At 47.3% G+C, this 26,421-nt stretch overlaps 1 protein-coding gene across 1 annotated transcript in view; it reads right to left on the bottom strand.

The window, feature by feature from the left end:
• The window catches only part of UBASH3A (ubiquitin associated and SH3 domain containing A), a 243,320-nt gene that overhangs the window by 72,343 nt on the left and 144,556 nt on the right, over positions 1-26,421 (bottom strand). Inside the window, exons 4-6 of the mRNA XM_077479393.1 lie at positions 22,155-22,347; positions 19,873-20,042; positions 4,830-5,038 (exon numbers count right to left, since the gene is read on the bottom strand). Coding sequence (XP_077335519.1) covers positions 4,830-5,038; positions 19,873-20,042; positions 22,155-22,347 — 572 coding nt within the window. The remainder of the gene's footprint in view (positions 1-4,829; positions 5,039-19,872; positions 20,043-22,154; positions 22,348-26,421) is intronic.

Here is a 26,421-nt window from a genome sequence, read left to right as displayed (position 1 = left end):
GGTGCTACGGTACATAGGCTTGAGTGCGGTACAGTCTGCTGTTCTGTAAGGACCGCTATCGGTCCACAATAGATAGGGTTGACGTGCACCACTGCTGACCGCTGCCCTATACTGCAGCAGTCCTTCAGCGGTATAGGGACTGACGTACAGTCTGCTAAACACTAATACACAACCTGCTTGGTCCACAAAAGTTCTTATAAGGACTGGTAACTTGGTATAGGGTGCTACGGTACATAGGCTTGAGTGCGGTACAGTCTGCTGTTCTGTAAGGACCGCTATCGGTCCACAATAGATAGGGTTGACGTGCACCACTGCTGACCGCTCACCTATACTGCAGCAGTCCTTCAGCGGTATAGGGACTGACGTACAGTCTGCTAATCACTAACACACAACCTGCTTGTTCCACAAAAGTTCTTATAAGGACTGGTAACTTGGTATAGGGTGCTACGGTACATAGGCTTGAGTGCGGTACAGTCTGCTGTTCTGTAAGGACCGCTATAGGTCCACAATAGATAGGGTTGACGTGCACCACTGCTGACCGCTGCCCTATACTGCAGCAGTCCTTCATCGGTATAGGGACTAAGAGTTTTGTCACAGGGTCATTTAAAAAATGACAGGCAGAGGAAGAGGCAGGCCCTTCCGCAGGGGTGGTAGGGGTAGGGCAGGAGCAACAGGCTTGAGCCAAAGTGGGAAGTTGCAGAAGGTGCGTTCAATTACTTTAAAGGATGCACCAGACTTGGTTGAGTGGCTCGCTCAGCCTTACTCTTCTGCACCCTCCTCATCCTCTCGATCTGCACCCTCTTCTTCACTCTCTGCTATGTGCACCCCCAAAGACACTACCACCAACAACACGACCACCACCACCACCACCACATACCTTCCGCTTGAGTCACTGGAATTATTTTCCGATCCATATCAAGAGGACATTTCTGATGCGCAGCCACTCTTGGTATTGGATCAGGAAGAGGAGGTAGCAACAAGCGCTACTCAGCAGTCTGACGCCAGTACCCAGATCAGCCCAAGGAGGAGGTTGGTCCCCGGTGTTGCTGCCTACTCCGAGATCTCTACTTATAGCGGTGGGGAAGGTGACGTTGATGATGACGTGTCTAGTGATGTCACGTGGGTGCCCACAAGAGAGGAAGAGGAGGGGAGTTCAGAGGGAGATATGGACCAGCAGATAGGGAGGAGAAGCAGCAATGACTTACATTGCACAGCAGGGACAAAGCAGACTGCAAATGTATCAGGAGCGAGTCATCGACCATGTACGGTCACATCTGGCGCTCCCAGGACACCGGCACATGGCTCCGCAGTGTGGGCTTTTTTTAACGTGTCCGCTGCTGACAATAGCGTTGCCATCTGCAATCTTTGCAGTCAACGCGTTAGTCGCGGTAAGCCCAATACTCACCTAGGGACGACCGCCTTAAGAAGGCACATGAGCAGCCATCACCGAGCCCAGTGGGAGCAACGGAACACACAAAGCCACACTGCAGGCTCTCACCGTCCAGCCTCGTCTTCTACTTCTCCTTCTCCTCTCTCCTCACAATTGTCCTCCACTCCACCTTCCATCACGCCAAGCTCACATTTTTCTGCAAAAAGGCAGGCTTCCGTGGGCCTAATGTTTGAGCGTAAAAAAATGATGACGCCGGATAACCCTCTTGCCCAACGGTTGGCGGCTGGCTTGTCAGAACTCATAGCCCGCCAACTACTGCCATATAAACTGGTGGACTCGGAGGCCTTTCGCAAATTTGTGGCCATTGGAACACCACAATGGAAGGTCCCAGGAAGGAAGTATTTCTCAGAGAAGGGCATCCCAGAGCTATATGGCCATGTTCAGCGGCAAGTGAATGTATCTCTGGCACACAGTGTCGGTGCCAAGATACATCTGACCACAGACACGTGGTCTAGCAAACACGGGCAGGGAAGGTATATCAGTTTTACTGCCCACTGGGTGAACCTTCTGACGGCCGTCAAGCATGTAACCCGTGGCACCCGTGTAGATTTGGTTTTACCGCCACGGATTGCATGCAGGCCTGACTCTTCTTCTCCTCCTCCTACTCCATCCTCCTCCCTCTCCTCCTCAGCTGCCTCCTCCTTTTCCGCTGCTAGCGTCTCTTCCACTGCACCGCCCAAGCTCCCCAGAACCTATTCCACATGCCAGGTGAGACGTTGCCATGCCGTGCTGCGTCTGTTGTGCCTGGAAGCAAAGAGCCACACTGGCCCGGCACTCCTTTCAGCTTTGCGTTCACAGGCAGATGAGTGGCTAACACCGCTCAATTTGACAGTTGGTAAAGTGGTGTGTGACAACGGTGCCAATCTGCTTAGCGCATTGAAACAGGGCAAAATCACGCACGTGCCGTGCATGGCACACGTCTTAAACTTGGTCGTGCATTGATTCGTTGTCAAATACCCTGGGGTCCAGGACATCTTGCGGCAGGCAAGGAAAATCTCGGCCCATTTCAGAAGATCTTACACGGCCATGGCTCGCCTTGCTGACATTCAGCGGCGACACCATCTGCCGGTCAGACGTCTTATTTGCGATTGCCCGACGCGATGGAACTCAACCTTCTATATGCTTGATAGGCTGCTCCAGCAGAAACGTGCAGTTAACGTCTACCTGTATGAACTCTGCGAAAGAAACGGTTCTGGGGAGCTGGGTTTTTTTTCACCGCGCCAGTGGCTGCTCATGCGCGACACATGCAGACTTCTGCGGCCATTTGAGGAGATCACCAAACTGGTCAGTCGCAGCCATGGCGCCATCAGTGACATGGTACCTTATGCCTTCTTTCTGGAGCGTGCATTGCGTCGTGTCATTGATCAGGCTGTGGAGGAGCAGGAGCGGGAAGATGAGGAAGTCGCAATGCTGGATGAATTCCCAGGGGGGGCTACTCTATCTGAGACAAGTCAACAACAGGAGTCTGATGAGGAGTCAGAGGAGGATGGTGCCGGGGCGGATGAGCAGGAGCAAGAAGAGCATGCTTTAAACCTTTCTGGGATCCCTGTTGTGCGAGGATGGGGAGAGGAGAATGAAGAGGACGACATTATCCTGGATGATGAGCAGGAGCCAGGCCACCACACCGCTTCCACTTTAGTGCAAATGGGGGCCTTCATGCTCCAGTGTTTTAATAGGGACCCCCGTATAAAAAGCATGAGGGTCAAGGACCAGTACTGGGTGGCAACGTACTTAGACCCCCGGTACAAACACAAAATGGCGGAAATGTTACCGCCGTCGCAGAGGGCTGTCAGAATGCAGCACTTCCAGGCCTTGCTTCGAGAAATGCTGCATTCTGCTTTTGCGTGCGCTGGCAGAGGAGCAATTCCCACTCCCAGAGAAGGATTTGCGGGTACCAATCCAACAGCGCCTGCAAGAAGAGGCCGGTTTGAAGATGTGTTGGTGACTTCGGATATGAGGTCATTCTTTCAGCCGACCCATCGACAGGTGTCATCCGGATCCAGCATCAGGGAACGCCTAGACCGTCAGGTGTCCGACTACATTGGGTTAACGGCCGATGTGGACGCTCTGAGGAGTGATGAACCCCTAGACTACTGGGTGGGCAGGCTTGACCTCTGGCCAGAGCTTGCCCAATTTGCAATCGAACTGTTGGCTTGCCCCTCATCCAGTGTCCTGTCCGAAAGGACGTTCAGCGCAGCAGGGGGGATTGTGACCGATAAGCGTACTCGCCTAGCTCACCACAGTGTTAACTACCTCACATTTCTAAAAATGAATGAGGCATGGATCTCGGAGGAATTCAACACATGTGACCAGTAGACCATGTATATGTCTATAAACTATTTTTTTAATCAAGCACACAGACCTTCTTAATTCATTTGGCTCACTTCCTTGACCCAAAAAAGCACACCGTACTATATGCCCCTACCCTCCTCTTTGAAGAGGTTGAGCGGTGTCATATTTCTACTGGGGCTGCTTATGATATCCCTGTGCTGTGCTGACTTCCTCCTGGGGGTTCTTATTATGAAGGGATCACACTATCCCTGTGCTGTGCTGACTTCCTCCTGGGGGTTCTTATTATGAGGGGATCACACCATCCCTGTGCTGTGCTGACTTCCTCCTGGGGCTGCTTACGGTGCTGCTGTCAGTGCTGTATGTCACGGTGCTGCTGTCAGCGCTGTATGTCACGGTGCTGCTGTCAGCGCTGTATGTCACGGTGCTGCTGTCAGCGCTGTATGTCACGGTGCTGCTGTCAGCGCTGTATGTCATGGTGCTGCTGTCAGCGCTGTATGTCACGGTGCTGCTGTCAGCGCTGTATGTCACGGTGCTGCTGTCAGCGCTGTATGTCACGGTGCTGCTGTCAGCGCTGTATGTCACGGTGCTGCTGTCAGTGCTCTGTATTACGGTGCTGCTGTCAGATGCCTCTATCACGGTGCATGTGTCATTCCGGTATGTCACGCTGCTGGTGATCATCTCCTGCACCCTCTTCTTTGCCTACCCTGGTCCCTGACCTTCCCTCTCCTCCATTGCCTTCATTAGCTCCATAGTCCTGAATTGTTAGAACAATTTCCCAAATAAAATAAAAATGCTTGTAGTTATCGATCCCAAATTCACCTCATACATGTATTATGTCATTGTCCAGATGGTGGGACTACGTTTTACCCCCTAATAATTACCACGTGGCCGCAAATTCGACATGAAGGTTTGCAAAGTTCGCCTCCCATTGAAGTCAATGGGGCCCGCGGCGAACGTTCGGTTTCGCGAACGTTTGGGTCCGGTCGGAAGTTCGTCCATCACTAAAGATGAATAAATCTACGATCTACCACGTGCATTACTTTACCAACATCAAACCTCATTTAGTTGCCGTGCCACAGACACTTACCGGTGTCGGATCCAGGTGACAGTTTCGGAGGTTCTCTCCAGGTAGTTCTCTGGTACCAGCCCCCAACTTCCTGTCCTGTGTGACACGGCCATGAGCCACCCCTGAGGACAGTGCGGGATCTGAGAGGGGTCCACAAACACATAATCTTCCTGTCTGAGCGTTAATTCATCCTCATTCACCGGACTGAATGGGAAGACGGCTCGGAGTGTCTGCAAGAGGAGGACACATCATTACAAACTGAGATTCCTGAATGTATAGATCATATATTGATTAGGGAGGTCCGGGAGGCATTTATAATACACGTAGCTCTGGTCACCTCACAGCAAACTACAAATTCAGGAAAAGTTACAGAGGCTCATCAATACTGGACCCTACAGAGGACAACACTTCAATAGTATGGAAATGGTCTCTGAATGAAAATCATAACTCCTGGAAAAGGGGAACACAACCTTCTAGAACCCTCTTCTCTACCAGACAGAAAAAGCAAAAAAAATACCTCCCCGGTACTGTGGGACTTCATTGGCATAATTAACTATAATGCAAATTGTATTACAACATAAAAGACTTTATTTAAAGTATATGTTTGTGGAAATTGTGTGGCAAGAGGTCCAGTCTAGATACAGCACCTCATCCCAAAATGTAATTACAAAAATAGCAAAAATTCCAGAAGAGGAGAAGGGGATTATCACGGAGCTACAATTATGAAGAATACTAAAAATGTATACAAAGTTTATTAAATATATAAAAAGAAAGACAAAAAAGGAAAATTTTACATTTCCAAAAGAAAAGGCAAATTTATAAATACACAAATACATAAAAGGGAAAATATCAAAATAATATTGTTCTCTCCAATCGCCAGAAAGCACAAAATTTGTAGTGTAATAGGCCAAGAAGATAATAGCCTCGGAGTGCTTGTCCGATCAATCCTTCCCTACATGTTTCGCCATCAAAATGGCTTCCCCAGGGGAAGTGGAGTATAAATTCAATGAAGAGACAACAATTCTACAATAAAAAGAAAACATGTAAAATGTATGTATATACAGGCTGCATAAGAATAAATGTGAGCCAAGACAGGCCTGGCCTCTCTCTTATACTTTGTTTTGTTTTTTTCCTTCTTTTTTCTCTCACATTTTCTGGTGTCCTGCCTTGGCTCACATGTATTCTTATGCAGCCTGTATATACATACATTTTATATTTTTTTCTTTTTATTGTAGAATTGTTGTCTCTTCATTGAATTTATACTCCACTGCCCCTGAGGAAGTCATTTTGATGGCGAAACATGTAGGGAAGGATTGATCGGACAAGCACTCCAAGGCTATTATCTTCTTGGCCTATTACACTACAAATTTTGTGCTTTCTGGCGATTGGAGAGAACAATATTATTTTGATATTTTCCCTTTATGTATTTGTGTATTTATAAATTTGCCTTTTCTTTTGGAAATGTAAAATTTTCCTTTCTGTCTTTCTTTTTATATATTTAATAAACTTTGTATACATTTTTAGCATTCTTCATAATTGTAGCACCGTGATAATCCCCTTCTCCTCTTCTGGAATTTTTTCTATTTTTGTACTTTATTTAAAGTGTTAAAAGCGTATTGATACAGAACATCACTATAGCAGTACATGATATCTAATACACATTGAGTACAGAGCTCATGAGTGAAAAGCATAGACGGGACCTCTCATGTAGCCCAATGCGTTGCGGGAGTTTTGAAGTATATTGAAGTATATCCCTTCTTCAGGGGCATTGAGAAGGCCCTTAAGTTTTGAGGATACTCTGGAAGAAGAACAAAGTATGCAGTTCAAAGTCATAGTTAGGGCAAATGTTACTCCCCCATGTGGATCGCATCGATCAGCCGTGACATCGTGTACATACCAATACTGCTGTAGCACCCTCTACCTCTAGGTAGGTATTAGAAGAGGATTTTTCTGGGTTGAAGATATCAGCATAGGCAAAATTAGACAGGCCTGTTTGTTCTGATTTGTGATTGGGAGTGTTTAGTGTAGTGGAGGGCGTGACCACCTGTGCTTTGACTCAGAGACACCTCCCCTGCTTTCAGGAAGATTGTTCTGGAACAGAGGTTGGACCTGAGGTTTGAGTGGCAGGCAGCTCATGTGAGGAGCTTTGACCAATTACCATTCGGTATTGGCAAGGAGCAGGCCTCCCATATAAGCTGGGGTCATATGCTGCTGCTAGGGAGTTCTGATGGTGCAGGAGAAAGGAGAATGGAGTTTTCGGTAGCTGCCGCAGGGCGTCCCCACAGGGCAGAGGAGGGATGGAGGAGCTGCTAGGAGGATAAAGATCTTCACCATGGAGTTGGCGTCAAGCTGCTGTGACCGGGGAACACAGGACTTGCCCTTTGGAGAAGACCAGCGAAGAAGAGGCAACAGTAGGACTGAGGAGAGTAGAACCAAAGTTCTGTGACCGGGGAACACAGGACTTGCCCTTTGGAGAAGGTCATTGTGAAAGAAGCAGAAGGAGATTTGTTGAGAGTAGTGCAGAATTCTGTGGCCGGGGAACGCAGCGTTTGCAGTGATGGACTGGCTGGGAACAGTAGTCCACGGATAACTGTGTGCTAGGCCGTCGGGGAGAGGTACCGAGTATCTCTGGCCTGGTAAAGCACTCTGGTAATACCTTCCAAGAGACTGTGTAGCTACCAAGTTCACTGAGCCGTCGGGGAGAGGTAATTGTATGCCTCTGGCTTATTGGTTTGCTGAAGTAGCACCATTCACAAGACTTTATTACAGTAATAAAGTACAGGCAGCAAAGTCGTGATCCCTTCTTGTCTTACTGGAAGTGATGATACAGGATTTGTACAAGAAGAGAGGAATCTAGAGGAGTGATAGTCTGCATGACTAAGGGAGGTGCCTATTTCGTGAGGCTCCCCAAAACAACACATACCCCCCTTATCGTAAATAACTTATGACTGACCAGACGACACATTCTCTTTTTGGAGTCGAATGGCCATAGCAGCCTTTTTTTTATTACCAACATATGAAAAATACAAAACATAACTTAATGCATATAAATACATTTTACAACAAACATTATAAACCAAATATATATCTCAGTATTACACATTCCTGATCTAGAGGTCTTTGAAGGTAAATTATCATTTCCAACCAACTAGTTGTATCCGTACACCCATCAACAGGCCCCCCGCCGCGTATTATGAAAGCTCGGGGACAAAAACCAGCAACTTCCTTCCAGATACAATCTTCTGCATCATCTTTACCATTTAAGGGAATGGACACCCATAGCTCCATATGAGCCCAACTCCCCATGACCTCCATTATTTTTAGCACCGCCTTCAAAGACCCCATAGACCTAATGCTGCTACGACAATAAACAATGCAACCATCCTGGCATACTCACCACCGTCATTAGACCACCTAACGAAAAGAACGCCCCGAGACCATATCTACCCAAACCCATGAATCGTAAAATAGGGAGGGAGGGTGGGAAAAGCTCCTGCTTCCTTTGGTAAGATGGCGCCGACCGATTGCCAATCAATCAATTTGTGCTCGGAGTCAATCTGTGGATAGTATAAGAAAGGAACAAAAAGCAAACGAGACCATAGACCTGAGGAGTGCTGGGGTCAGGTGGTCTGTGTGCCTAAAAGGGGGCATACCCAAGTATGAAAGGAAAAGAAAAGGGGATGGGTGGGTTGGACATGAGAGCCTACGACCACAAGGGGAGGAGACAAAGGAGGGCAGGCTCCTCCTACAAATACAGGTTGACCTGCGGCCAGCCTTACACTTGTACTCTGAGTCAATCTGTGGATAGTATAGTAAAGGAACAACAGAGAACATAGACCTGAGGAGTGCCAGGGTCACGTGGTCAGTGTGCCTAAAAGGAGGCAAAAATAAAGCCAGTAGGAGGAAAGCTTATGTAGCGCACGACTCAACAACAGACACAGTCCATAAAGGTTGAACAAATAACGTTTATTCTTCTTGTTGCAGTCCAGGTGTAATGGTGATAGTGGGAAGTATGAGCTGCCTCCTCCTTTCTCTCATTCCCCTGAGTAGCTGAGACCCTTTCCCTTAATGAACTGACAAGTGCCCCTCTGAGAAGCACCTTGGTAACTGTCCTATGAGCCGGCGGGATGCTCAAACAAAGTCTCTGCCACAGACTTGTCAATTTAGTTGAACTTCTTGAGAAATATTAAAGAGTTGTCACACAGTACCGGCTTCCTTCAGCCGACCCGGCGGTACTGTGTGATTAGTGACCCGGGATGCGTCCTTGAGTCTCCAGGCTCCTCCAGAGATACCAGCCTTGATGCTCGGTCCTCTCCTGGAAAAGTCCTCCCCTGGATCCTCCAGTCGCTTGGCTTCTCCCCCCGCAGGCAAGACAGCACAGAACCACCCCTGAATCAGTAGGCCCCAAGACTTTTGGGCCTACTCTTCAGTTGCAAAGCCACAGGCCAGCCGGTGCCAAGGAACAGCAAAAAGCCGCACAAACCCCAGGCCAGGAGGGCCATGAGGTCGGGATAACGATACCGGAAAAGAGACCCTTCAAAATGGCCTCAGTACCTTAAATACCCCCACCCAAAATGCACAGCAGGTGAACAATTCCTACTGAGCTATTTCTGAGCCAAAAGGGTATTTAATGTATCCAGCCTGTTGCAGTTCCAACACTTACCAGTGGTGACAGCGCTACTCACAGCCAAGTGGAAACCAACACAACCCCACTGAACTGGTACAGAAACCAGAACTTTGAAAGAATTAGCCTGCAGCTTCAGACAACTTAAATTTTAAAAAAACAATACCGTCTGCTCATTATAAGCCAGGCGCTACACTTATGACATCTCAAAAACTGGCTCTGGGACATACCCAGAGAAACAAGATGACCTCCACCTACCCAAATTCCAAATGATGATAGCCAGGAGCCGCTCCTATCCTGAGTGAATAGCCAAAGTATGCTTTAGGGTCCAGACCCTGACTGGCCAAAAGGGGACGGCAATGAAGTATGCATTGAGCTGCGGAGAGGGGAGCACAAGGAAAGGGCAACAGAGGACCATCTCTGGGTTTAACAGATGTAACACTGATGAGCTGGTTTAAAACCAACACCGGGCACCACTCCTTGCCAGGCTCCAAGAACCTGATGACAGTGCCACCTCCCGATTGCTGCGTCCTGCGAGCATGCCGATGTAAACAGGAAAGGCCGGGGTCCCAAACCAGTTGATTGGCCAAAAGTATGCGAGACCCTGGGCCAGAAGCGCAACTCCCCTGGCCTCCGGAACCATAAAATACCAGATAAAGCGCTGCCTGGAGCACCAAGCTGGTTCACAACACAAAAGGGACGATGAGAGCATGTCGGATATGTCACGAAAAATATGACCCTCGATGGGAAGTCTGCTGAGCACAGCAGGAGGGCAACTCCTCTGGATCCCTGAGGATGGGTTAAATAGAATGCGCAGAAAATGAAGAAAGGCCTATCGGGGTCTTCCAACAACATGAAACGCCGAGTCTCAGCCACATACGCCCCGATAGTGCTGTAGGCCGATACGAGTTGGAAGTTGCAAAAAACAGAAAAGCAAAATATGAACTGGATGTCAACCGTCTGGACTAGGAAACCTTGACAGGAAAGCCTGGAAAACATCCCAAGCAGAGTCATGAGCCTTCCCGATGTTCAAATAAAGATTTATCGATCGAGGCGGCTGCGTCAGCCCAATGGAAACCCAATTCATCACAAATGCTGGAAACTGAAGAGAAGGCGTGACGCCGGCATCTGCGTCTGAGACCTGGGCCTACTGGTACCGGCCTAGGCACCGAGAGGGATCCGGAATCCACTAAATCCCCTGAGCCAGTAGAAGCTGCTGGAGCTGCAATAGGCTGACTTACCAATAATTCCATCCCATTGTGCAACTCCTGGCCGGGCGTAGCTGGGAAATGACACACAACTGGGTCAGGAACATAAACTGCGAGAGAAACGTGAGCAGACTGAGAAACCTGTGACAGGAATGTAATCTGCGTGAAGGAACGTGACTGAGCGAGAAATGTGAGCTGACAAAAACGTGAGCAGCATACGAACCAAGGCTGCAAGAAAAACGCAAACTGCATAAGAAACGCAGGTTGCACGAGATCGTGAATTGATGAACAACGTGAGAAACATGAGAAACGAGAGAAACCTGAGAAAATGATGGAAACCTGGGAAAACGAGAGTAACCTGGGAAAACGATGGAAACCTGGGAAAACGAGAGGAACCTGGGAAAATGATGGAAACCTGGGAAAACGAGAGAAACCTGGGAAAACGAGAGAAACCTGGGAAAACGATGGAAACCTGGGAAAACGAGAGAAACCTGGGAAAACGAGAGGAACCTGGGAAAACGAGAGGAACCTGGGAAAACGAGAGAAACCTGGGAAAACGATGGAAACCTGGGAAAACAAGAGAAACCTGGGAAAACAAGAGAAACCTGGGAAAAGGAGAGAAACCTGGGAAAACGATGGAAACCTGGGAAAACGATGGAAACCTGGGAAAACGAGAGAAACCTGGGAAAACAAGAGTAACCTGGGAAAACAAGAGTAACCTGGGAAAACGATGGAAACCTGGGAAAACGAGAGTAACCTGGGAAAATGAGAGGAACCTGGGAAAACTAGAGAAACCTGAACGTGAGTTAGCATAGAAACAAACAAAAAAATTGCATGAGAAATGTAATTGTATGAGAAACTTTTTTTTTTCAATAAATGTTTATTAAAATTTTTCAGAGATACATTAAATCCCAGCTATCAAATATACATTGAAGCAGAAGCTGTTAATACATTCAATAAGTTATACAATAAACATGTATAGCAGAAATATAATAACATTATATATAATATATAATATAAAATATAATAATAATAACAAGTTCAGAACACGTCCAACTGAGCCTCTTATTGGTCACTTCTGCAATGGTGGGGGAGGCGAAGTTCCGACCCGGTAAAGTCTGCCTCTGGTAAAGCCGGAATACAATAATTAACAAGTGTATTAACTGAGGATCATTAAGCATCTCCGTGTGAGAGAGAAGGGGTGGGGGTGGGGGTCCGTGTGAGAGAGAAGGGGTGGGGGTCCGTGTGAGAGAGAAGGGGTGGGGGTCCGTGTGAGGGAGAAGGGGTGGGGGTGGGGGTCCGTGTGAGGGAGAAGGGGTGGGGGTCCAATCGGGGTAATGTTATGTACCGATCAAAGCCACCCTTGAACCCATTCACCCCTAAAGGGTTCTAACTGTGAATGGGTGGGGGCGATGTGTAGTAATGGATGTGGTTTAACCTATTCGGTACCCATATGGGCGGGTAAGGAATCCATGCATGAGAAACTTAATTGCATCAGAAACTTAACTGCATGAGAAACGTGAGTTTTGTATGAAATGTGAGCAGCGTAAGAACAGATGAGGAGACTTGCCACCGAAAAAGCCAATTAAAACCGATCACCTCAATCTGTTACACCCATAGACGTGACGGGTAACCTGCAGTGGAAGAACACGGACAACCCAGCTGTGTGAAAACGACCAGAGAACATAACAGACAACCAGCCCCTGACATAACAACACCCCTGGTACCTGACAAGTATGAGGATGTGGGAGCAGAAATGACAAGACCACAGCGCATGAATGTGAACCTAATGACAACACCACCCTACTGTATGCAGAAGTGAGCCCGAGCAACCTGCAGCGCCAAGACAGGAAATTAAAAAGGGCTGAGGTACCCACAGACTGGGGTGGGTGGTAGTAAAGGTGTAATGGTGAACGTGCACGTATGATGTATGGACTACAGGCGAGTAGATTGTGGGACGACAATCAAAAAAAAATGAAACCTCAGCCCGTATGGTCCTGGATGTAAGCACCAGCTAACAGAAATGCAGCGAACGAAAGGCAATGACATGAAAAGACTTATGAGAAACATGGGAAAACATGAGAACATGGAACGTGCGAAACATGGGAAAATGTGAGAACATGGGACGTGAGAAACATGGGAAAACGTGAGAAACATGGGAAAACGTGAGAAACATGGGAAAACTTGAGAAACATGGGAAACTTGAAAAACATGGGAAACTTGAGAAACATGGGAAACTTGAAAAACATGGGAAACTTGAAAAACATGGGAAACATGGGAAACATGAGAAACATGGGAAACTTGAGAAACATGGGAAACTTGAAAAACATGGGAAACATGGGAAACATGAGAAACATGGGAAACTTGAGAAACATGGGAAACTTGAAAAACATGGGAAACTTGAAAAACATGGGAAACATGGGAAACATGAGAAACATGGGAAACATGGGAAACATGGGAAAATGTAAGAAACATTGGAAACATGACAAAAGTAAGAAACATGGGAAACGTGAGAAACATGAGAAACGTAAGAAACATGGGAAACTTGAGAAACATGGGAACGTGAGAAACATGGGAAACTTGAGAAACATGGGAAACTTGGGAAACATGGGAAACATGGGAAACATGAGAAACATGGGAAACATGGGAAAATGTAAGAAACATTGGAAACATGACAAAAGTAAGAAACATGGGAAACGTGAGAAACATGAGAAACGTAAGAAACATGGGAAACTTGAGAAACATGGGAACGTGAGAAACATGGGAAACTTGAGAAACATGGGAAACTTGGGAAACATGGGAAACATGGGAAACATGAGAAACATGGGAAACATGGGAAAATGTAAGAAACATTGGAAACATGACAAAAGTAAGAAACATGAGAAACGTAAGAAACATGGGAAACTTGAGAAACATGGGAATGTGAGAAACATGGGAAATGTAAGAAACATGGGAAATGTGAGAAACATGGGAAATGTGAGAAATAGGGATCCCCAGAGCCATATATGCATGCCCCACCCCGAAGAGTGGAAGAACGTCATGCACCCACAGCTCACCGGCGCACAATATTCAGCAGATGCATTGGACAATGTGCAAAGCCACACCAGATGGACATGCACAGCATCCCGCAGTGCCACGTACAAAAAGGCCCACCCTTGTGCCCTGGGCGGGGACATGATGGGTGAAGGAGGTGGGCCTCTTTGTACGAGGCACTGCAGGATGCTGTGCATATTCATCTAGCGTGGTGGGCCTCTTTGTATGAGGCACTTCTTCCAGAGTATCCTCAAAACTTATGGTCTTCTCAATGCCCCTGAAGAAGGGATATACTTGAAGACTCCCGAAACGCATCAGTCTACATGAGAGGTCCTTTCTATGCTTTTCACTAGCTCTTCATGAGCTGGGTACTCAATGTGTATTATGTATCATGTATTGCTATTGTGAAGTTCTGTACCAATATGCTTTTAACACTTTAAAGTCTTTTATGTTTTACTACAATTTGCATTATAGTTTGCCCCTAGTTTGCTTTTTCCATACAGTATTATGGGATGTTGGCAACTCATACTGGAGATGTGAACTCCCTGTGGTGTTTTCTCTCTATTGAACTCTTCTGTACGAGGAACTCCATAAAGTGAGGAGGTGAAATGATGGGGGACACAACCGCTCAGATTTCCCTTCTGTGCTAAAACCTCCACAATGTGAGGCGCAGTGGAGAAAAGGGAACAGAACATCCAACAATTCTCCATAATATGAGGAGTAGAGAAGAGGGAACGCAACCTCCCAGAACCCTCATCTGTGTGTCAGAAACCATGAAACAGACTAGAAGTACAATCAAATCACACTTGTTTATTAATAAAAATAAAAAGGTAAATAGAAAAAAGCGTAGTCAGGCATAGCCAGAGTCCAGTAGCCAGATCGGGTAGTCAGCCAGTCCTAAGTGCATTAACCAGATCGGGTAATCAGCCAGGCCGGAAGTCAGGGATCCAAGGAGAGCAACTGCAAGCAGGATGGAAGCCAGGAGGGATGTCAGCAAGCCAGTCTTGAAACAAACAGCAGGAGATGGTTCCTTGTGATGTGACCAATGCAAAGGCAAATGGAAAAGTGAGCTGGGAGGCTTTAAATAGGCAGGTCAGACGAGCCTCATCGGGAACAGCTGGTAACTGTGGAAAGAGAAGAGAGCCGGCAATTAGCCGACAGCTGAGCGGCCAGCTCAGAGGAGGAAGGGCTAAGCCAGCCCTGACAGTACCCCCCCCCCCCCAATGACCCCTCTCCCTCGGAGGGCCATCGGTCTTGAGGGAAAACCATCTATGGAACTCGCGGAGGAGAACAGGGGCATGTACGTCAGAGGATGAAACCCAGGAGCGTTCCTCCGGACCGTACCCTTTCCAATGCACCAGGTACTGTATGCGGCCACAGAACCTACGGGAGTCAACAATGGATTGTACCTCATACTCCTCATGGTTCTCAACCAGAATAGTGTGAGGATGTGGCACCGAGGTGGTAAATCAGTTACAGACCAAAGGTTTCAATAAGGAGACATGAAACACATTAGAGATGTGCATACTAGGAGGAAGGTCCAATGCGTAAGCTACTGGGTTAATCCTGCGAAGGATACGGAACGGCCCAATAAACCGAGGTGAGAACTTCAGTGAGGGAACACGAAGTCGGAGGTTGGGAGATGAGAGCCGGACCCCGTCCCCAACCTGGTAGGAAGGCGCAGGCAGGTGTCTGCGGTCAGCATGGAGTCTGTACCTATCATTAGCATGACGCAAAGCCTCCTGGACTTCTACCCAAGTGGAACGAAGACCACGGAGATGCTCCTCTAACGCAGGAATACTCTGCGGAACAAACGAGTCAGGTAACATGGAAGGTTGGAAACCATAATTCACCATAAATGGAGACAATCGGGAGGCAGAATTCAAGGCACTGTTGTGGGGAAACTCTGCCCAAGGTAAGAGGTCAGACCAGTTGTTATGGTGGTCAGAAATATAGCAACGTAGGAATTGCTCCAAGGACTGATTGGCTCGTTCTGCGGCCCCATTAGACTGCTGATGATACGCAGAAGAGAACGCAAGCTGGATTCCCAACTGTGCACAAAAGTCTCGCCAGAACCGGGAGACAAACTGACTACCTCTATCCGAGACAATCACCTTGGGTAGCCCATGTAAGAGAAAGATCTCCCGAGCAAAAATGGAAGCCAGTTCCTTAGAGGTGGGCAACTTCTTAAGTGGAATACAATGACACATCTTTGAGAACCGGTCAACCACCATAAGGATAACATTGTTGCCTTGGGAGTTGGGCAATTCCACAATGAAATCTATAGACAGGTGGGTCCAGGGCCTCTCTCCATTGGGTATGGGTTGTAGGAGGCCCACTGGAAGGTGTCGTGGAGTCTTACTCTGAGCACACACGGGACAGGCAGCTACGAAGGCAGTAACATCAGCCCGTAGACTAGGCCACCAGAATTGTTGGGAAATGGCCCAAATGAGTTGATTCTTCCCAGGATGGCCAGCTGCCTTGGGAGAATGGTAAGTCTGGAGCACTGCAGTACGGAGACTCTCTGGGACAAAGCAGCGGTCACAAGGTTTATCAGGAGGAGCATGGACCTGAGCAGCAAGAATTTTGTCACCCAAAGGACAAGTGAGACTGGTGCGAACCGTAGCCAAGATACGATCAGGAGGAATCACAGGAACCGGAACCGACTCCGACTTGGAAGAGGTAGAAAATTGTTGTGACAAGGCATCAGCCCTTACATTCTTAGTACCGGGTAAGAATGAGACAATGGAATTAAAGCTCGACAAGAAAAGAGCCCATCGTGCCCCTTCTGGGAGAGAGTCGCTTAGCCTCAGACAAGAATGTGAGGTTCTTATGGTCAGTAAGAATAAGAACGGGCACAGTGGTACCTTCAAGGAGATGTCTCCATTCTTTCAGGGCTAAAATGATCGCCAACAGCTCTCTGTCACCAATCTCATAATTGCACTCAGCAGGTGACAATTTCTTGGAAAAGTAGCCACACGGATGCATAGCGCTCTCAGAGTTAGGACGTTGAGACAGAAGGATGCCAACTCCAGTCTCAGAAGCATCAACTTCTAGGATAAAAGGCAACGTAGGATCAGGATGTGCCAACACAGGAGCAGAAACAAAGGCAGCCTTGAGAGTCTCAGAGGCCTTAATGGACTCCGGAGACCAACTCTGTGGGTTACCGTCCTTTCTGGTCATATCAGTCAGGGGCTTGACCAGAGACGAGAAGTTACGAATAAACTCTTGATAGTAGTTGGTAAAGCCCAGGAAACGATGCAGAGGACATAAACCCACGGGTCGAGGCCACTGTAGGACTGCCGAAAGTTTCTCTGGGTCCATCGAAAAACCAGCAGTGGAAATGACATAGCCCAGGAATTGTTCTCTCTTCGTTTCTGAAGCACACAACAGACATCTGTGTGGTGGCTCTCCAGGGACTTGGAAAATATGAGGATATCATCGAGATAAGCCACCACACATAACTGCAACAAATCTCGGAGGACATCGTTAATAAATTCCTGGAAAACTGACGGGGCGTTACAAATGCCAAAAGGCATTACCAGGTATTCATAATGGCCTGTTCTGGTATTAAACGCAGTTTTCCACTCGTCGTCCTCCTTAATGTGCACAAGATTGTATGCCCCTCTCAGGTCAAGCTTTGTGAAAACCGTTGCTCCCTTGAGGCGGTCAAATATCTCCGTAATCAATGGAATCGGGTAGGCATTCTTAATCGTGACGCGATTGAGGCCCCTATAATCTATACAAGGTCTCAGTTCACCGCTATTCTTTTTCACAAAGAAGAAACCAGCACCAGTAGGAGACGAGGATTTGCGGATGAAACCTCCGGAAAGTGCGTCTGCAACATACTCCTCCATGGCCTTATCCTCCAAGACCGACAAAGTGTAAACCCGGCCACGAGGAGGTATGGCACCAGGTTGAAGGTCAATTGCGCAATCATAAGACCGGTGTGGAGGCAAACTACCGGCTTGACCTTTATCAAAGACATCACCAAAATCGCGGTACTCCTCCGGCAGGGAGGGGAGTGAAGCGGTGCACAGGACTTGGATACCTTCAGGAAGCATGTCTCACTGCACTGTGGTGACCAGGAGAGAACCTCAGCACGGAGCCAATCAAAAGAAGGGTTGTGCCTCTGTAACCAAGGATAACCAATAACCAGCGGAAATCTGGGTGAGGAAATAACTTGGAATTGGATTATCTCATGGTGAAGAGCCCCTATGGCCATGGACAACGGAACCGTCTCATGAGTCACATGGGCAGGCTGTAAAGGTCTCCCGTCAGGAGCCTCAATGGCAAGTGGAGTGTCACGCAGCTACAGCGGAATCGAGTGCTGCAATACAAGGGCAGCATCAATGAACAGGCCTGCAGCCCCGGAGTCGATTAGAGCCTGTATCTCGATGGACGACTCAGCAGAAAGAGTGACCAAAACCAGGAGGCTTATCCTTCAGGATAACTGGGGACGAAACAACGCCACCTAAGGTCTGTCCATGACAGGACCTCAAGGTTTGGGTGTTCCCTGGATAGGTGGGACAAGACTTCAAAAAGTGACCTGTCTGGCCACAATAAAGGCACAATCTCTCCCTCCTCCTAAAGGCTCTCTCATCTGCAGAGAGACGCGTGAAGCCCAGGTGCATGGGTTCATCTTCACTGACCGACTCGGTACCAGGAGGCATGGGAGGTGAGGGAGGCATGGGAGGTGATGAGGCATGGGAGGTGAGGGAGGCATGGGTGGGACTACAAAGCTCGGAGGCAAGCGTACAGGAGGCTTCTGCAAGCGCTCTTTAAGAGAAAGTCTTTCTCTGAGTCTGGAGTCAATGAGGATGACAAATGAGATCAAGCTCTCCAGCTCAGTGGGTATATCTCGGGCTGCTATCTCATCCTTGATGGAATCCGAGAGACCATGAGAAAAAGCCACAAGGGCCTCATTGTTCCAAGCAACCTCTGCTGCCAGAGTACGGAATTCAATGGCGTAGTCGGCAACAGTTCTCGTACTCTGTTTGATGGACATGAGGCATTTGGCAGCAGAAGCGGAGCGTGCGGAACGTCAAATACCCTTTTATATGAAGCCACAAACTGAGGGTAACTCAAGACAGGTTTTTGCGTCTCCCATAGAGGGTTAGCCCAGGCCAAGGCTCTCTCAGAAAGCAAAGATATCACAAAGCCTACTTTGCTTCTGTCTGTGGGAAACGCCTGGGGCAGCATCTCGAAGTAAATCTCAACCTGGTTGAGAACCCCTCTGCATTGAACTGGATCGCCCCCAAATCGCTGGGGAAGTGGAGCAGAACCAGACATACCTCTTATAGAGGTAATACTCGAGGTGGGTGCCTGCACAGAGACTGGCGCAGCAGCAGGGACAGCCTGCGACTCAGATTGTACCGGAGCAGCCACCGCGGGGGATTCCAGGTGAGCCGTGCGACTCAGGAGCGTTTGTAATGCCAAGGCAAACTGATCCATGCAGTGATCCAATTCATCCAATCTGGAAAAAATATTACCAACAAGTGGATTGACTGTATCTTCTGAATTCATGGCCTTCGCCTACTGTCAGGAACCATGAATCAGACCGAGACAGAAGTACAATCAAATCACACTTGTTTATTAATAAAAATAAAAAGTTAAATAGAAAAAAGCGTAGTCAAGCATAGCCAGAGTCCAGTAACCAGATCGGGTAATCAGCCAGTCCAGAAGTCAGGGATCCAAGGAGAGCAACTGCAAGCAGGATAAGAAGCCAGATGGGATGTCAGCAAGCCAGTCTTGAAACAAACAGCAGGGGATGGTTCCTAGTGATGTGACCAACGCGAAGGCAAAGGAAAGAGTGAGCAGGAAGGCTTTAAATAGGCAGGTCAGACGAGCATCATCGGGAACAGCTGGTAACTGTGGAAAGAGAAGAGAGCTGGCAATTAGCCGACAGCTGAGCAGCCAGCCCAGAGGAGGAAGGGCTAAGCCAGCCCTGACACTCAGCCAGGAACTCCATAATGTGAGGAGGAGCAGAGAAAAGGGAACACAACCTACCAGAATCCTCATCTGTGCCAGGAACTCAATAATGTGAGGAGAGGAGAAGGGTGTCACAGCCTTGCAGACTGTTGTTTAGTACAAGAAACTGGAGACTGCCAGGGAATTGGCATCCAATGCACTCTGTATATTTTGATTATTTCCTCTGTTATCACAGTCCCCCCCCCCGCTCCTCTGGTGCCCCGGGTACCTGGTAATGAACAAATCTCATATCCCTGGAGTAAAGTGTGGCTTCCCACACACAGTTCTGGGTAGGACAGATGGACTTTGCCAGACATTCCAGGGTCCCTTGAAGGTGTGGAGAGAATTTGTGTGCCAAAGTCAAGTGAAACTCTCGAGAGACCAACCTGATGGAGCAATCTGAGGAGAGAAGATACGAGGGAGGGTCACCTCACTATAACAATACAATATACAGTACACACATACATATACATACAGTACATAATAGAAAGGCGTATACTTCAAACCATATAGAGGAGGAAGGAGGTACAGAAATAATTGGTTTTGGCAGAGGGACAGTTCCTCCAGATCAGGGACATTTGGGAGGTCTGCTAACATGCCATTGCCCATCTTGTATCCTGAACCTCTATCCTATATCCTCAACCTTTATATCATATCCTCAACCTCTATCCCGTATCCTCAACCTTTATCCCGTATCCTCAACCTCTATCCCGTATCCTCAACCTTTATCCCGTATCCTCAACCTCTATCCCGTATCCTCAAACTTTATCCCGTATCCTCAACCTCTATCCCGTATCCTCAACCTTTATCCCGTATCCTCAACCTCTATCCCGTATCCTCAACCTTTATCCCGTATCCTCAACCTCTATCCCGTATCCTCAACCTTTATCCCGTATCCTCAACCTCTATCCCGTATCCTCAACCTCTATCCCGTATCCTCAACCTTTATCCCGTATCCTCAACCTCTACCCCGTATCCTCAACCTGTGTTCCGTATCCTCAACCTTTATCCTGTATCCTCAACCTTTATCCCCTATCCTCAACCTTTATCCCGTATCCTCAACCTCTATCCCGTATCCTCAACCTCTATCCTATATTCTCAACCTTTATATCATATCCTCAACCTCTATCCCGTATCCTCAACCTTTATCCCGTATCCTCAACCTCTATCCCGTATCCTCAACCTTTATTCCGTATCCTCAACCTTTATCCTGTATCCACAACCTTTATCCCGTATCCTCAACCTCTATCCTATACCCTCAACCTTTATATCATATCCTCAACCTCTATCCCGTATCCTCAACCTCTACCCCGTATCCTCAACCTTTATCCCGTATCCTCAACCTCTATCCCGTATCCTCAACCTCTATCCTGTATCCTCAACCTTTATCCCCTATCCTCAACCTCTATCCCGTATCCTCAACCTTTATCCCGTATCCTCAACCTCTATCCCGTATCCTCAACCTTTATCCCCTATCCTCAACCTTTATCCCCTATCCTCAACCTCTATCCCGTATCCTCAACCTTTATCCCATATCCTCAACCTTTATATCATATCCTCAACCTTTATCCCGTATCCTCAACCTCTATCCTATATCCTCAACCTCTATCCTATATCCTCAACCTTTATATCATATCCTCAACCTCTATCCCGTATCCTCAACCTCTATCCTATATCCTCAACCTTTATATCATATCCTCAACCTTTATCCCGTATCCTCAACCTTTATCCCATATCCTCAACCTTTATCCCGTATCCTCAACCTTTATCCCATATCCTCAACCTTTATCCTGTATCCTCAAACTTTATCCCGTATCCTCAACCTTTATCCCATATCCTCAACCTTTATCCCCTATCCTCAACCTCTATCCCGTATCCTCAACCTTTATCCTAAATCCTCAACCTTTATCCCGTATCCTCAACCTTTATCCTGTATCCTCAACCTCTATCCTATATCCTCAACCTTTATCCCCTATCCTCAACCTCTATCCCGTATCCTCAACCTCTATCCCGTATCCTCAACCTTTATCCCATATCCTCAACCTTTATCCCGTATCCTCAACCTTTATCCCGTATCCTCAACCTCTATCCCGTATCCTCAACCTTTATCCCCTATCCTCAACCTTTATCCTATATCCTCAACCTCTATCCTATATCCTCAACCTTTATCCTATATCCTCAACCTTTATCCTATATCCTCAACCTTTATCCCATATCCTCAACCTTTATCCTATATCCTCAACCTCTATCCTATATCCTCAACCTTTATCCCCTATCCTCAACCTCTATCCCGTATCCTCAACCTTTATCCCGTATCATCAACCTCTATCCCGTATCCTCCCCTTCATCATTCCGGACAGAATCTACAACAGACCTTGCGATGATCTTAGCAGAGAATACCCAACCCCCACACCTCACGGTCATTTAAAAATCTAATTATATAATGATGGGGAATTCTCCTGACTCTCCTGGAGGGGAAGAGGTTCACTGTCCATCATCTGAGAACCTCACCTGCATGTGTGGAGGCCAGACTACAGAACGCCTCCACAAAGCTCCGGATGGCCCCGGCCTGGTCTTTATTGATGAAGAATCCAATGAATGAAGCGGAGGAGTAAAGGGAAAGAGAGACGGTCTGAGGGAAGGAAGAATTATCTCCAGCCATCTGCAGGGCCTTGTAGAGACCTTCAATCTTCCGATCTTCACACTGCCAGGAGAGAGAACCCTACATCAGAAATCTCATCTCTTCAGCAAGAATGGTATTACGTGGTGACATCATTTCTATAGAGGTGTCCTACACAGAAGACATGCAGACGGTCACTTGGTGGCTACAAATGTACAGATGAAGGTCCATAGATCCCGGTTCCTGCTCTGTAGCAGCGGTGGCCATACACAGCGACAATCACAACCAATCCATCTGCATGTCTTGTCTGGGAAACACTAAACAATACAGTTATACGAAAACTGTATACAAATGAAAGAATACCTAAAACCAAGTCCAAAATGTTCATCAAGCACAGAAATTACCTGGTGATCCTGCCAGAAATGCCGTGCCACTGTAACTTCCCATGTTCAAACAATGTTACAGCATCTAACAAAAAGTAAGGAAGGACACCCCTCCCATTTTTGTAAATCTTTTCTTCACTAGCAACAAAAATGAGTACACCCCTAAGTGAAAATGTCCAAATTGGGCCCAATTAGCCATTTTCCCCTCCCTGGTGTCATGTGACTCGTTAGTGTTACAAGGTCTCAGGTGTGAATGGGAAGCAGGTGTGTTAAATTTGGTGTTATCGCTCTCACTCTCTCATACTGGTCACTGGAAGTACAACATGGCACCTCATGGCAAAGAACTCTCTGAGGATCTGAAGATAAGAATTGTTGCTCTACATAAAGATGTTCTAGGCTATAAGAAGATTGCCGAGACCCTGAAACTGAGCTGCAGCACGGTGGCCAAGACCATACAGCGGTATAACAGGACAGGTTCCCCTCAGAACAGGCCTCGCCATGGTCCACCAAAGAAGTTGAGGTCACGTGCTCAGCGTCATATCCAGAGGTTGTCTTTGGGAAATAGACGTATGAGTGCTGCCAGCATTGCTGCAGAGGTTGTAGGGGTGGGGGGTCAGCCTGTCAATGCTCAGACCATACACCGCACACTGCATCAAATTGGTCTGCATGGCTGTCATCCCAGAAGGAAGCCTCTTCTAAAGATGATGCACAAGAAAGACCACAAACAGTTTGCTGAAGACAAGCAGACTAAGGAGATGGATTACTGGAACCATGTCCTGTGGTCTGATGGGACCAAGATAAAGGTATTTGGTGTCAGATGGTGACAAGCGTGTGTGGGGGCAACCAGGTGAGGAGGACAAAGACAAGTGTGTCTTGTCTACAGTCAGGCATGGTGGTGGGGGTGTCATGGTCTGGGGCTGCATGAGTGCTGCCGGCACTGGGGGGCTACAGATCATTGAGGGGACCATGAATGCCAACATGTACTGTGACATACTGAAGCAGAGCATGATCCCCTCCCTTCAGAGACTGGACCGCAGGGCAGTATTCCAACATAATAACCACCCCAAACACACCTCCAACACCACCACTGCCTTGCTAAAGAAGCTGAGGGTAAAGGTGATGGACTGGCCAAGCATGTCTCCAGACCTAAACCCTATTGATCATCTGTGGGGGATCCTCAGACGGAAGGTGGAGGAGGGGAAGGTCTCCAACATCCACCAGCTCTGTGATGTCATCATGGGGGAGGGGAGGAGGACTCCAGTGGTGACCTGTGAAGCTCTGGTGACCTCCATGCCCAAGAGGGTGAAGGCAGTGCTGGAAAATAATGACGGCCACACAAAATATTGGACATTTTCCCCTTAGGGGTGTACTGACTTTTGTTGCCAGCGGTTTAGACATTAATGGCTGTGTGTTGAGTTATTTTGAGGGGACAGGAAATTTACACTGTTATACAAGCTGTACACTCACTACTTTACATTGTAGACAAGTGTCATTTCTTCAGTGCTGAAACATGGAAAGAGAGAAGAAATGGCACTGAGGGGTGTACTTACTTTTGTCAGATATTGTATCTTTCTACTGTAATCTCCCAGTCCTCCATGTGATGAAGATGGGAAAAGGCAATCCCATTCTGTGGAAAAAGAAATCCTGCACTCCATGAAAAGGCATCTTTATTGTAGACTTAAAAATCCAAAAGTACCGTCACATCAGGGAAGGACAGACAGGGTAAGTGGCTAACGCGTTTCGTATCGTTAGACGCTTACTCATAGCTAAATTAAACAGAAACCAGCTGTGTATAATAAGGAAAATTGAATTAGAGGTCCACCAATCAGAATGTAAGAATTGGATAGACACGCCTTCTTCACAATTGGAGCTTGAAAATCCCAAAGATGAAATAAATCTGTGAAAGTCGGAAAAACCGAAACGAATAGCGAGATGATGAAAATATCCCCCGATATAGCATACATGAGAATCACCTGTCCTCTGTATCCCCCCGATATATCATACATGACAATCACCTGTCCTCTGTATCCCCCGATATATCATACATGATAATCACCTGTCCTCTGTATCCCCCCCGATATATCATACATGATAATCACCTGTCCTCTGTATCCCCCGATATATCATACATGACAATCGCCTGTCCTCTGTATCCCCCGATATATCATACATGACAATCACCTGTCCTCTGTATCCCCCGATATATCATACATGATAATCACCTGTCCTCTGTATCCCCCGATATATCATACATGATAATCACCTGTCCTCTGTATCCCCCGATATATCATACATGACAATCGCCTGTCCTCTGTATCCCCCCCGATATATCATACATGACAATCGCCTGTCCTCTGTATCCCCCGATATATCATACATGACAATCACCTGTCCTCTGTATCCCCTGATATATCATACATGACAATCACCTGTCCTCTGTATCCCCCGATATATCATACATGACAATCACCTGTCCTCTGTATCCCCCCATATATCATATATGACAATCACCTGTCCTCTGTATCCCCCGATATATCATACATGACAATCACCTGTCCTCTGTATCCCCCGATATATCATACATGACAATCACCTGTCCTCTGTATCCCCCGATATATCATACATGACAATCACCTGTCCTCTGTATCCCCCCCCGATATATCATACATGATAATCACCTGTCCTCTGTATCCCCCCGATATATCATACATGACAATCACCTGTCCTCTGTATCCCCCGATATATCATATATGACAATCACCTGTCCTCTGTATCCCCCGATATATCATACATGACAATCACCTGTCCTCTGTATCCCCCGATATATCATACATGACAATCACCTGTCCTCTGTATCCCCCGATATATCATACATGACAATCACCTGTCCTCTGTATCCCCTGATATATCATACATGACAATCACCTGTCCTCTGTATCCCCCCGATATATCATACATGACAATCACCTGTCCTCTGTATCCCCCGATATATCATACATGATAATCACCTGTCCTCTGTATCCCCCCCGATATATCATACATGATAATCACCTGTCCTCTGTATCCCCCTGATATATCATACATGACAATCACCTGTCCTCTGTATCCCCCCGATATATCATACATGACAATCACCTGTCCTCTGTATCCCCTGATATATCATACATGATAATCACCTGTCCTCTGTATCCCCCCGATATATCATACATGACAATCACCTGTCCTCTGTATCCCCCCGATATATCATACATGACAATCACCTGTCCTCTGTATCCCCCGATATATCATACATGACAATCGCCTGTCCTCTGTATCCCCCGATATATCATACATAGTGATGGACGAACGTTTCGCCCGGCGGTCGTTTCGCGGCGAATTTCCGACATTCGCGGTCCGCACGTTCGAACGCCTTTTTCCGTCGTTCGCCGCGGCGGACTTACGTGTTTAATGTATACAAGAACTTTAACCTTTGGTGACACGTTTATCATGTGATACAGGACAGCCAATTGAGACATGACAGCACATGGACACTTGTACATTCCCCCTAACCTATAAATACACCCGATCCGGTGGCCATTTTACATTCTTTCTTCTGTCACTGTAGGGAAAGGATCCTGTGTGGAGTAGGGAGAGATAAACCACTAGCTATTTGGTACACAAAAGTTCTTTTCAGGACTGGTATAGGTGTTAGGTGTTGATAGGTTTGCTGTGCTGCTGATTCTTGCAGCAGCCTGAGTGTCTTTTGTTAGTTTAGAGAAAGGGAAAGGACGGTGTA

The sequence above is a fragment of the Lithobates pipiens genome, unplaced genomic scaffold, assembly GCF_037356315.1.
Source record: "Lithobates pipiens isolate NorthernLeopardFrog02 unplaced genomic scaffold, aLitPip1_a1.2 Scaffold_16, whole genome shotgun sequence".
Taxonomy (NCBI): domain Eukaryota; kingdom Metazoa; phylum Chordata; class Amphibia; order Anura; family Ranidae; genus Lithobates; species Lithobates pipiens.
Note: the sequence above shows the minus strand (reverse complement) of the source record. Positions and strands in the feature narration are given on the sequence as shown.